This window comes from Cololabis saira, chromosome 18 (genome assembly GCF_033807715.1).
Source record: "Cololabis saira isolate AMF1-May2022 chromosome 18, fColSai1.1, whole genome shotgun sequence".
Classification (NCBI taxonomy): Eukaryota; Metazoa; Chordata; class Actinopteri; order Beloniformes; family Belonidae; genus Cololabis; species Cololabis saira.
Window position 1 is genome coordinate 24,174,039 of NC_084604.1, and position 14,139 is coordinate 24,188,177.

Consider the following 14,139-nt stretch of genomic DNA (forward strand, 5'->3'; position numbering starts at 1 on the left):
GTGCCCCATTCACGTGGAGCCGCGCACAACGTCTGACCTGACATATCCCGCTGGCTGTCGTTTTTCAGTGACTCCGGCCCCCGAGCAGATACTCGACACCAAACTTTATAAGACCACCAGCTGCACTTATTTAGGCGGAATCTCGTGGAATCCTCTGATTACCGCGGCTTATATTTAACTTTTGCCGTGAGATGTATAGTTTAACTGAATTAGTTAAACCCAAGGTAGCAATCAAAGCTTTTTTTGGTGGTTTTAGCTCCTCCTCTGTTTCCTTTGATGAGCCCTCTTAGGACATGGCTGAAGAAGGAGGGGTGAGGTAGGTATGTCTGGAATCCTCCACTTTCTCCCTCTAACTCTCTCTGGTAAATTAGAGGCGGTAGGGGGGGGGTCTGGCCAGACAGACAGACAGACTGACAACGGGTTGGGTCAGCAAAAACACACGCATACACACACTTAAAATCACCAAATGTGCCAAACGCATTCTACATCTGCACACCAACCCCAGCGTTGGGGGGAGGGGAACATATAAAACTGATTAATTATCCTCTTTCTGGAATACTGATTGCAGAATGAATGTTTTATAGGGAAAGACAGTGCTAAACTAAGGATACCTGCAAGGTTGTGCAATATATTTTACAATGCTAAAGGCAGGTTTTATAGCAGAAGAGATCCATAGAAGGTAGAAGCAGCGCGAGTGGAAATATACTGAGTTTGTAGAGAAGAGGGAGGGAGCAAAGCCCAAATCTGACTGGGGCCTCAAGTTAACTTGCCTTCTGTACATAAACAAATATACATATTAGTATTGCTATCCAAACAGAGTTGCTGTGACATAACAGGTGCCCATACAGAGTTTATATGAGCAGGACATTGAAACGGCTTCTTAGCTGATCCGAACTTTGCAACAGATACAGTATGTTTTTACACGGCGACTGAATAAAATTGTGAAGATCGGGTGGAAAATAATCTACAGTATTTAGCCACGTAATGTGTGGGGGAAATTAGATTTGGGAATATTGACAAGATAAAGAGTACAAAGCACCCAAACAGTGGATCAATGAACTTGGATCATATTGTACTCCAGCAAAAATATTGTATTCCGTTAGAAAAAAACCTAGAGACTTTGACCTTATTTGGGGACCTTTTTTGGATTTTTTGCTTTGAATGGACTGATGATCTGAATCATCGACTATATTAATGAATGTGTTTACACAGGACTTGATTATTTAATTTATTATTCATTTTTGTTCTAGTATTGATAGACATATGTTAAATGATTTTGAATTATGTAATCTATTGACCATATGAGGGAGGGAAGGGGAGAGGGTGTGCTGTTGTTTTTTATTTTTATTTACTTTTTTTTTTATTAATTATTATTATTTATTTATTTTGGTTTAATTAATGTTATGAAAAGTAAAAAAAAGGGGGGAAAATATTGATAATTATATTGTAATTGTAACTCTTATTTCTTTTTCTTTTAATGCCCTCAATAAAGACATCTATACAAAAAGATAAAGAGTACAAGAGGAAATGACAACGTGGCACAGTTTAAAACAGAATATTGATTATGCAGAGCAAAAAAGGTTCAAAAAAGGTTTGTGTAAAGAACACTTGTCCAGAAGTAGATGGATTCATTCACTCAGTGCGTCTCTTCCTGCCGGGCGCCCGCCCCTGCCTGTCTTCTCTGAAATAGCCACACTTGTTCCCTCTGGGAGCGTGTAGATGCTGTTCCAGCGGGACGCTTCATTGATAGTATCCTGGCTCATTGACTGGGTACATCCAGCTGCCAACTCTCATCTAGTAGCCGAGCTGCCAAGAGGATTGTTTTGACTTGCTACAGAAGCACCTCCAGTCACTTTCTTTTTTGCCTGACTTATTTTCATGCATCAGTCCCTGCAAGTGTGCTTGAAAATTGGTGAAGCTTTTTTAACTTACTGTTCCAACCCCGACATGATTTAAAAACATTGTTTCAGCAGTCTTGAAACTTGAGATCCAGAACCAAGTCAAACAAATTAGTTAAAGTCCAAAACAATATTACCTTATTTATTGAGACAGGTGATTCAAATCAACCCATTACACACCGTTCAGTGACAGTGCTTCAAGGGAAAAAAAAAACAAACTGAAAATGCATCATGATGAATAATTTTTTTTAACTATTTAGTTGACAATTCCTTCTCAACTAGGAGTTGATAACTCTGACTGTTCTGCAGCTTTACTGCAGCTAAGGTTGATCAGGAGTCTCTCTGTGTGGCAATCTCAACTCACCTATTAAACACAAACCCTAGGGTTGGGAAATTGACTTAAAGGAGCCGTCTGTAGGAAATGGCCAAAACTGGTACTGCAGTCACTTTCAAAATATTGTTGAGCGGCGTGTACCCTCCCCCTCCTCCCCCCGACCAGAGGTTGCCAGGTAGGCTGCAGAATGCAGCAGGAACGTAGGCTGCCATGGCAAGCGACGAGTCCTACACAGTTAGTTTATTTTCTGTATTTAATGCTTTATGAAAGATCTTTTGCGAAGTTATAATGTAGTTTTTGGAAAGCTAGACATTTTTTCATCCAACACGTTCGTAGCGGCTGCTGCGATAATTAGAGCCGAGCTGGCAACCCGGATGCCGAAACAATACTGACTTGGTGATTGGGAGATAGGTGGAGGGTGGAGCTTCAGACCAAAACAAAAAATGACAACATAAACATCAGTTGAGGGCTGCAACTCCTCTTTTTAAACTGGAATATCCTGGCTTGAGTGCCGTTGTCAGTGACATAAGTATTTGAAATTAACATGATTTTTAAATGTCTGTTGACATATCGGGGTCATTTTATGATTCGTTTTATTATTGCTCTTACATACAGCTCCTTTAAAAAAGGCTGTGGACCATTCTAAAGTTGGCGTTTCCTGTCATTGATTAAGCAGAAACCTCATCTTCCTCTGTCCTCTCAATTGTCACTTAATTTTCATTGGATAAAAGAGGGAGAGATGAATCCACCTTTCCTTGTATTTACTTTTGTTTCCAGTGCAGCCTGGCTTTGAACCATTCCCTCCCGCCATCACCTCTTGTGTTGCCAGCCTTGTTTCTCACCAAAAGCCAAAAGAGTTGGTGGAAGCAGTTAGTTAGGGAGTGAAAAACAAGTTACATAAAAAGAAGGTCATGGCTGAGTGTGGCTATAACAGGGGGATCTATTAAAAAGTACATGATTTCAACACTGAAGCATTTACTCTTCTTGAGGAAGGGCCATGCATTTTAATACAGGTGTAAAGTTCTCATTCAGAGCCCATGTGAAGGGTCTGCACTGTATATGACATTGCTGTGACATCACTCTGAGTTTATTTTGGCCTCTGGAAGCCTGTCGCTCCATGAAGACCTGGAAACTCTAGGAAGTTCTTTTTTTCACTTTGCAGAGCAGAGGGTTGAAGAAACCTGAAATAACAGTTTTGGAAATGTCAGCTTTCCTGTGCAAAACACTGAGGAAATAAGATCTTCGGGAATTAATAGTATGAGGGAATAAAAACAGTGGCTTTGCTTTTTTTTTTTCTTCATTGGTATGAGTTTGAAGATTCTTTAGATTGTATCAAGGTGACCCTTCAGCCTCAAATGTAACTTCATGGCCGAGCTGTACTTAATCCATTGTTGAGTTTTCATTTGCAGACAAAAATTGGAGGTAAATCTGAATTCGGTTGCTAGTCGCCAGTTGTTGTCTATGAACCCTTCTTAGAAGTGGCTCTTGAGGCCTGCCGACATGTCATAGATGCCCATCAAATATCAGGTATGCTTAATATCATACAGGTGTTGGCAGGGTAGAAGTCCCAACGAGAGTTCAAGAAACGGGTTAAGAAGGAAAAACATAAGCATATATGAAGGATGATGGCAAGTATGGCAAAGATGATGTGGTCTACTTGGACTGAAAATCATCAAAACATGGTTAAACTTTGGAAAGGTTTTTCATCTTTAATTTCCAACATGCAATATCATAGGCATCAGGAGAGAGGAAGCAGTGAAACAAACTGCCAGTTCTCATCAACAATTAAATGAGAGAACAAAAAAAGGGTTGATTCACCAAAAGGTCCTAAAGTTGAGCGTTGAGTCTCGTTAAAAATGTTGAACCGTCATTCCCATCGGCGGTGTCGCATGAACCCACTTCAAAACTTCCAGTGACAAGACAATCATGTCACATCAAAAACTCTCACAAAGGTGGAGATCAGCTTGAGTCAAAGGGCGAACCAACGGGGCTGTTGTGAGCTGAGGAGCACTCTCTTCCGTGGAAGTCAGCCACTCCCTTTACTGTTGATGAGTGTGCTTGGTTTACATGCTTAAAAAGCCAAACGGCACACTAAACTGAAGAGAAAGCTCACTTTCATGCTAAAAAAACCATATGCCTCCTTGTACAGGTGGATCTCATGAGGAACATCAGCAACGTCCCTCAGCCGTTCCTCTACACAAGACACGTTCACTTCCTCAACTTTACCAGGTAGTGTTGCAGTAACAGATCTAAAGTATGTTTTCTAATAACTGTTTTATTACATCATTCAGCATTTCTGTTTCTGTTTGTCAGGTTCAGGATAGAGCAACCTGTCTACATCAACATTATACGGGACCCCATCAACCGCTTCCTCTCCAACTACTTCTTCCGTCGCTTCGGGGACTGGAGGGGCGAGCAGAACCACCTCATCCGGACTCCAGGGATGAAAGATGATGAGAGATACCTGGTGAGTCCTTTGTGTTGTGTGAGGGCCGTTAATCTGCAAACACGGAGCGTTATTGTTCTAATCTCACGGCTACGACCAACCTGAGGCTGGCGAGCAGGCAGCACGCTGGGCTACCGTTTCAGGGCCATCCCAACACCCCAGCGCCTGCTGGAAGAGCCTTTCATCACCGTCACATTTAACGAGCTAAAGAAATAATGAATCTTTCAGCATTCTTCCCCTTTATCTGCCTTTCATCTCTGTCCCAGTGCCCACAAGTCCATTTACTTTCTTATTGACAGCAAAAATCAATTCTACAAATGCTTACGTCTTGAAATACTAATGCATTCAGACTGTTTTATATGCTGTAGCTGCACATGATTGCCAGTAAGAATCCTTCAGGTTTCTATTATTTTGGTCACGGGCCAAGTGGTATAATAGCATAAACTCAGCTGAGACATAAACTAAGATATACATACTGTACACGTCTCATTCTAGTAGACCCTTCATATGGACTATAATTATGAAGTGCATATACAGCTTGGCTTAATAGTAGTAGGATCTTCCATGAAGGATCTTAACAAGAACATCTTAACCTACTAAAATACTCCTGTTGCTGATTGTTTGATTTTGCAAATGCTCTGTATTTGATTTTGTTGTTATCTTATAGCAAATATTAACTTCCCCAATTGTAAATCTACAGTATTACAAAGCTTTAAAACCGCACTCTGCTCCTTTTGAAGATATCCCACATGTTGCCAGAGGGAGGTTGGATAATTGTAAGGCCATGGCCGCCTGATGTTAACCTAATATTTAAATGTGATTCGGATTTAAATTACAGACCCATCCTGCCACACGACAAACTCGGTATCCTACATCTGCCTTGCAGAGTTGTTTACCCCCATAGCAACGTTTTAAAGCCGATGCAGCTCATATTTTATAGCACATACAATTTTGAGGCTTTCTTTGATTTTCAAGTTGACGTTTTTCTGATCTCCGTGTGGATTTTATGACGAGGAGGAGCCACCTCGTTGGAGACAATTAGATACTCTAAGTTTGGCAGTGAAGCAATGCTTCAAAGTGGTGTTGGAGTTCCCCCTGGAAAAGTACCAGCAACTTTATTCGAGATAAGGGGGGAAGCAGGCAAAAACAAAACATATCGTCGCCAGAAAAAAGATCACATCACTCATCAACGTCCATGCACACACACACACACACACACACACACACACACACACACACACGTGTATGCTCCAGTCATTCCCCCTGCGGTCCTACGTGAGGCCAGACACCCTGAGAGCTGAGAAGCCCATTTGAGAGGCTAAAAAGACGAGTTAATGTTGAGTGTGACTGGGCGTAATTAAGTATTGCGCCACTTTCCCTGGAGTTTTGGAGCATGTGAGTTGAGTTATTAAAGTATGCAGGCCTCAGGGGCCCCGTGGTACATTACAACAGTGGAGGGGGGTATGTTATGTTGTTGTAGACTGTCTACCTGGATGCACGTGTGTGCTTCCAATACTAATGGGGATCGACTTTTTATCCACGTACTACTCACTACTACTACATACAAGTAAAGCTATCATTGCATTTTGAATTTTAGGAGTTCAACAAGAGGGTGATACTCTAAATAGGCCCATAAAGAGATATACTGTTAATGTGTGTCTGACAGCCTGATTTATTCGGAAGTTAAATATGGTAATAGTAAATGTTTTTCTTTTAGACAGAACCTGACGATCAGATTTAGGATTAACACAAGTTGGCGTTTAGAAAAGTCGACCTTTCTGCCAGAAAATTTCATATAAGAATTTGAAAGGTATTTGATACTGTGTTGATAAAAACATTTGGGAAAACTTGAATCTGCTGTTTAATCTGGAATTCCAAGGCGTCTGTAAGCGTGTGTTCCCCCCCCGTCTGTGCCAACAATCAGATTTCAGACGCATGTTGGATGTATCCCTTGGCCGGTGTGTGTTTGCCCTCCCTACCCCGCGCTGGCGGGATATGAGAGGTGTCAATGAAAGAACACTGTCCGTTTGCTTGCCGGGGGCCGTAAGAACCTGATGCACGTGCTACTGAGACATTCCTGTGGTCCTGTGGATTTTCCGTCCGTCTCCACGTCTCTTTTTACATACACATGCACTGCACTTTACAAAGGCACGCAGTGGTGAGGCGGTGACCTGGACATATGGCTCTTAGGGTCACACAAAATGTAAATGAGAGGCAGAATACCATGTTTTACAGTGTTAATTCCGACAGTATTTACCTAAGCAGTATAAGAATGATAAAAAAGCTATGTAGCATACAGATCATATGGTGGTTCCTACATGTTTTAACAATAACTTTCCCTAAAACCTAACCTAAACCTAACAAGAAAAATGTCAAAATGAGCCGTTCTCATCTTTTTTTTCCAGCTCCAGAATTTGTCTTCAATACATTGAAAATAGTTAATGTAAAGAGAAAGAGAAAAGGTTAGAGAAATAAAATAGCTACACAGCTGACAAGCTATTAGCTTGGCAGTCAAATAGATGTTCTGAACACATTTAAGTAAAAATTTTACAGCCATACAGTATTTAGCAAACCCATATTAAAATGATGAGAAGCTATGACGCCCACAGACTGTAAACATCACGGTTCATACATCTTTAATGGCATTCAAGGACATTTTCAAAGATATCCATTCATACCATGTGCAGGACAGACTGATTGGTTCAAAAATAGTTATTAATGGGCAGGTTTTATTTATGGCCATTAAAAGAGGCTATGTATTTTAACTGAATCCCAGTCTTTACTCGAAAAAATACAGTATTTACAGATAAGTATTGAGATTTTCTTCTGCTTATTAATGTGAAACTGTTCGGCATTCATACCCACAAGCATGCAAACAAACACGGGCGGAGCATATTCTCAGTAATTCAGTGTCTGTTATGAACACATGCAACTCAGTCTGGTTCTCACCGTTCAGAACGACTGGTCTGATGAGATGAGATTCCCACAATATCCCAGAGTCGTGTCATGCCCTGTCAATTAACCTGACGTGTGCACGCTCCTGAATAAATAAGAACCACGCAATGAGAGCAGCTTTACTGGCATCATTCATGTCTTAGCATGCCTTGACATTTTAAATACTGTGGTGTGGAGTATGTCTCACAGGACTGACTGCAAAACACACAACCGATGTACGGTCACACCTAGTAGGTGTTTCTCAATCGAGTGGCAAGACAGGAAAAGTATTTTCATGAATTTATTCACTTCTACCTCCCTAGCACTAGAGAGAGTATAAAGTTACCTGTTGAGTGAAAGATGCAGTGGAACCTGATACTATACCTTCAAGAGTAATTTATGTCCTATGCAGGCTATACGAATAATATACCTTAATATGTCATTTTAGCTTCCACAGAGTCATTTTAGTTTCCTTATCCCAGCACAAAGTGAACATGCGGTATGACATCTGCTGCATTTCATCCCGGCCCAAGGGTCTGCCCTCTGAGGGGGTTTTAGTGCTACACGAATAAAACTAAATTTGACCTGACTGTTCCCTCAAAAGGCTGAAAATAGATTAAAGACTCTTTACATCATCACCCTGTTTTCCCGTAAAAAAGAAACACAACAGATAAAAAAGTGACCTAATGCAAATCAAGACTGTAAACCCTCCTTCTTGGTGTCTCAGTAGCAGACAAACACTTCAACGCAAAAGGGTGTGCTAACTGTATAAACATGCCTTCATAAATGTTTCCACCTGGTTCCCAGGATTCAGTCATCAGAACCTTACATCACGCTCTCCGCAGCAGATTCGTCCCCTGGGAACATCCTGGCTTCTGGTTCTGTCTGTCCGAACTTAATCTCTGTGATGGACTATGCTCGCATCAGGGCCGGCTTTGATGAATCGCTCCGTTCTAGTCAGTCATTGCTAATCTATCAGAAAGAGAAATCTAAAGAGGAAGCTTGGAGGTCATTATTGGGCTTCTAGTTTCCTCTCTCTTCTCAGTCGGCTCTTTCATAAGACATGGAGGATGTCAACACCCTTTGTGCCATGTATGTTTTGCTTAGCAGTAACATGCTAACATGTGTTAATGCATAAGCATGTGGCTGTGAGTGAATGCAAGTAATGCTTTGTGGATGGTTTTGTTATTCAAGACTCTTTTTTTCCATTCATAAGCTTTACGTCACCTGACATGGATTTGACTGCTATTTCCACAGCACTCAGCTGCTGACCACTTTCACTCCTGCCACTGTTTTAAATCCTACTTTCTCCCTGTCACTGTCAAGTATCTCTCACAGTAAGACGTGCTTTGTTCAGTTTTCTTCAGATTTGACACTTTGACAATGAAATGAATCCCTGTTTGGTGTTTTTCTTTCTATGATTTGACTTCTTTTTTTTTCTTTTCCTTTTTTTTGTTTTTGTTTTGCTAATTGAATCTAGAAACATGCCCAGGTACAGTATACTTTTCATTCTGTCATCTCAGCTCTGAAAGAGCAGATGGAGGGCTGAGCTCATCTTCATTCACAGGATGTTGTTTGTCAAAGCGCTTTGGCTTCTCATATGACTGTCTGAGTTTAGGGAAGTTCAAGTGAAGAGCTCCCTCTTGTGGTGAAGAGGAATTATTCATTCGAGATCCATCTGCTGAACAGTGAATGAGCAACATCTGGAAATGATGGCTCAACAATTAAAAAAGCATACCCATTTGTTTGTTTGCTTTCAGGATATCAATGTTTGCATCCTGGAAAATTACCCTGAGTGCTCCAATCCTCGAGTTTTCTACATCATCCCCTACTTCTGCGGACAACACCCCCAGTGCAGGTAGGTCTGGGGTTCTCTTCAAGGTGCCTGACTACTTTAGACTTCTTTCCACATTGAACAGTTTGGTACATTTACATTGTGTGTCTGTCACAGGGAGCCCGGGGTGTGGGCCCTGGAGAGAGCCAAGCAGAACGTGCTGGAGAACTACCTCATCGTGGGTATCTTGGAAGAGCTGGAGGATGTTCTGCTCATGCTGGAGAGGCTCTTACCTCATTACTTTTCTGGAGTGCTCGAGATTTACAAGAGCCCTGGTAGGTGCTACAGTATCTTATTAAAGAAAAGAAACTCATTTAGCTGATGGTTCCAAAAAAAAATAAAAATAAAAATTAGCATTTTTAGGCTTTATTGAATTAGAAAGTCTTGGAAAGGCTTCTAAAAACCATTTGTAGATGGTTTCGATGTCAGAGTAAGAAAGATTATTCTCAAAGTGATTTATTAAATAAATAATGACACAGTGAAAAGGTCAGAGCACTTTACTACACCATAATAAGATACACTATGATCAGATTGTTTTTATTACGTTCTTATACGCCCACTCACACTTTAAAACAAGATTGAAAGAAAGGTTCCAAGTTTTCTTTTTGGTCATTAAAGTTTTTTATTTATTCATACACCCATAAAACATACAGTCAAACTTGAAAACAAACATTAGCAGCATCATCAACAGACAGTATATATCCAGCATACAACCGTATATACAAAGGCCTCCTGCAGATCTACATCTTTTTATTTATTTATGTATTATTTAAAAACAACCAAAATAAACATTCAACACCATGTCTAGAAATGTCCTACCGACAAAAAAATACATTCCCGGGCCCTCCTAAAATGTTTTTCATCATTGTTAATTCTAGCCAACATTCCGTGCATATGATGCAACTTCTGACATAGTTTCCATCCATTGTTTTGGGGCGACTGTACTCTAAGAATTATTCGAGCAGCTGTGACCATCCCATGTTTTAAAATCCCCGATCATATTTAGATACATTTGGCATTTCTATTTGGTCCCTTGACAAACACAGTCTTAGTGACAGAAGTATTGCCACACCGAGCTGTTTACTTTCTCCCAAAATGGGTGCACTAGTTTACATCCCCAAATTACATAACTGCACATAGTTTTCTAGCAACACCACTACGAGGGTAAACTTAAAAAAAAAATCATGAATAGTTAAAACTGTATCTGACTTTTTGGTCTTTTTTTTTTTCATTTTCTCACTGCAGAATACAAAAAAATGGGCAATATGACAGGAACGGTGCGCAAACAGACACCGACTCTGGAGGCCCTGCAGGTGCTCTACCATCGCATGCGCTACGAGTACGAGTTCTACAACTTCATCCGAGACCAGTTCCATCTCATGAAGAAAAAAATTGGGCTCAAGTCCATCTCCAAGCCCCCCGCCTACTCCCCCGCTTTCTTGCGCGAACTGTCCCGCCGAACCCCGGAGCCTCTGAGAGAAGACGAGGAGCTGGACTCAGAGCTGGAGGATGCCAACAGCTGGCTCGTCCATCCCTAGAGGCTGATAGATGAACAGTGGATGAAGTAAAACAAAAACAAAAAAAGAACTAAAAATCTGTCTAAAATTAGCTACAGAGAGTTGGAGGCAGCCTCGGTGCAAAAGGCAGTGTTGCACATCTCTTGGATCCTGACACTTGGGGTTTTTTGAGAATTCTCTTTTCCATCTGTGGAGTCCTGCTATGACAGCCTCAGCCCTCAGGACTTGAGTAATTGGACGGACAAAAAAACACACAAAAAAAACAACTGGCCTTTGACAGCGGGAAATCATATTAAGCTCAGTTTCTTGAGTGGAGTTTTGTTTTTAATTTGAGCTTGTTTTAGGGTTCATGTAAAGAAAAAAATAACTGTATTCACTGTAATCTCCAGGAGAGATTGGAGCGAGATGTGGACCGATGTACGTGTGGGGAAACATGTTTAATGTTAGCGAGGACTTCCCTGGAAAGAGCGTCACACTTTATGAAAGGGCTGATGTCCCTAAAAACTGGATTGGGACATGAATTTAAAAAGTGCCATGAGTTTTGTATGTATATTAGTTGTGCAGAATGTCTGTACGTGCCAAACGTGATAAAGAGATCCAGCGACTGTGAGAGAAGGAGCCCTGTGTTTATTGGCGATGTGATACAATTAAGTTGCTCGTATAAATCCTGGAACATAACTTTTTTTTTTTTGGTTTAATTTGTAAAATATTAGGTATAAATGAGGGTTAAACTGTATGCGCTCAATTATGAATTCAAAGAATTCCAACTGTGTGCGTACATGAATGAATGAGTTTTCCAAAATCCAGCAGTTTGTTTTAACATTTTTTAATTATTATTATTATTATTATTATTATTATTATTATTATTATTATTATTATTATTTGGGAAAAAAGTTCACATTATTACATGCATTAAGAGTAAAATGCTAAAAGCATTCATGGACCTTTTTTTTTTAATCCAAAGTTTAAAATAATTGAGCTTGCTAAATGCCAATGTTTCAAATGTGATGCATTAAAAAGCTGCACAAAAGCACTGCAGGTTTTTTTTTTTCTTTCTTTTTCTTTTTTTTGTGAGCCACACTTTCCAAATTTCTGCAGCAGAAATGAGGGATTTGGATGAATATCGACCGTTGATGTAAGTTTTGGTTGCAGACCATTTAAGGGATTTCCCTTCAAACGTTCTCTGTTGAAAGAGTGTGAAGTTTTGCGAACTAACTAACAATTCTTATTTACCAAACAGCTACGCAGACTACGTTTTCCTCGTCAGTCATAGAAAAAGTCACCCAGAGAATAGTAGGCCTAACCATAAGCTAACATGTGATCTCCACACTTTTACTTCCCCTCCTACTCCATCGCCTCTATCTTTGTTCATGTGTTCTGTGTTACCTTTTATGGCAGTTTAATTTATTATTTTTGTATTCATTTCCTCTGTAGATAAAACTCTCAGGAAGGAAAACCATGTCCAATAACTTGAGCATTTGTATCTTGGGTTTCTGGTGTGGTCTTGGAATTTAAACGGTGATTAGCGCAGACATATCAACAGCTCGGTCCCTGATAAGAAGAGAAATGCATTCCATCATTTATGGTCTTCAAAATAAAAGTCCTCTACCTACGGAAGCCAAGGTGTCAGGTTTTGCTTTTTCCTTCACATGTAATTACAGCTGGTCTCATTTCATATTTTCCACTCTGCTGTGGTCCAGCATGCTGATCTGCTTTCACCATGTTTGCAGCTCCATCCCAGAGGCAGCCTTTCCATCAACTGTAAAGTTTTGTAACATCTCAATCTGATGTTATACATTTTTGAAAAGCTCTTAACTTAAAACACTTTGTATCATCCCTTTAAAAGGTTATTCGGTGTGTCAAATATGCACTGCATGCTCTATTCTTTCAGAGATATTTCTTTTCTATCTCTTCTCATCCTCTGCTAGCTGGATCCACTGGGATTCATAACTTTTTTTTTTGCTAGAGTGTGACAGGGATTGTAAAGTCCATTTCAGGGTGCTTTGAGCAAGCAAACAGGGAATCTGTGAGTTGATGAATATAACAAAGAATAAGTGAAGTAATTTATGAGAGAGACCGTTTTAATGACATACTCTAGAAGCATTTATCACTTTTTGTTATGGTGAATAATAATTTAATTCGTTATGAGAGTTGTAACTGGAAAATTATAAAACCATAAAATGTATGAAAGCGAGAGAAGACTTTGTTTTCTGAAGAAGATTTTAACAATTTTCAGGTGTAAACTTTAAAAAAAAAAGTGTAGCACCTGCTGAGTGTTAAAGTGAACAACAGAAACCTTGCCATCCACTGATGGATGGATTGGTGAGACGTATCAAACATAAGCTCCAGCTCGCTGATCCCCGCTGCTCTCCAGCATATACTCCTGAAGTTTGTAAGGGATACTGGCTGTGATTGTGGTCAATGGTTTACCATCCCTCCTGTTTACTCACAGGGAAAATGCCCCGGGCCTCCTCCAGGTTCGTATCATCGTAACTGTTGTATATGCGTGTAAGGGGACCTCTGGCATTGCTGACATGGACCTAGAAGCTTGCACAAGATGAAGGGAGTAGGAATTTTGTCTCCCAAGATGTTGAAATGAGCAGGAGACCATAGAAGATGATAGAATTAGCCTAATAGAAAATTATAAAGTCCCAGTACCACAAGACTTGGCTTGATAAGCCAGCATGCCATAGGCAACAAGTCATTACTTGACACTTATTTTTATCAAATCTATACCACATCCTCAGTTTCAGTGTCGCATACCACAACGGCAACCGAAACGAATGCTGCCAGAGCTGAAATGAGGACCAGCAGAGTTCTGCTGGGACCTGCGATCTCTGGCAGAGTAGGAGCAGTTCCAGTAAGACAACAGGATGCCATGTTAAATGTTATTTCAGTGGTAAAATAAGAAATGGCCACTGCATTTTGCCCACACACATAATTAACAGCACAACAAAATGCATTCTCTTTGAAATTAGAATAACTTTATTCTCAGCTCAGAGGCTATGCTCAGAAGTAATTACGTGCAAAGTAGCAAAAATGATGACAGCAAGCCAAACAAAAGCACATGCTCCTGGTCATACATAAATGTGTTGCTTTAATTAAATTGTACTGGATGTGATACAAAAACAATCCAAACCCCTCTATGGACATTTGAACATGGGTTGCAATGGAGA

At 40.3% G+C, this 14,139-nt stretch overlaps 1 protein-coding gene across 2 annotated transcripts in view; it reads left to right on the forward strand.

Moving 5' to 3' along the window:
• The window catches only part of usta (uronyl 2-sulfotransferase a), a 62,284-nt gene extending 49,710 nt beyond the window's left edge, over positions 1–12,574 (forward strand). For both annotated transcript variants that reach the window (XM_061707110.1, XM_061707111.1), the window contains 5 exons: positions 4,382–4,461; positions 4,546–4,699; positions 9,373–9,470; positions 9,564–9,721; positions 10,692–12,574. In XM_061707110.1, the coding sequence (XP_061563094.1) occupies positions 4,382–4,461; positions 4,546–4,699; positions 9,373–9,470; positions 9,564–9,721; positions 10,692–10,984 (783 nt within the window). In that variant the 3' untranslated portion in view covers positions 10,985–12,574. The remainder of the gene's footprint in view (positions 1–4,381; positions 4,462–4,545; positions 4,700–9,372; positions 9,471–9,563; positions 9,722–10,691) is intronic.
• Positions 12,575–14,139: the final 1,565 nt, after the last annotated feature.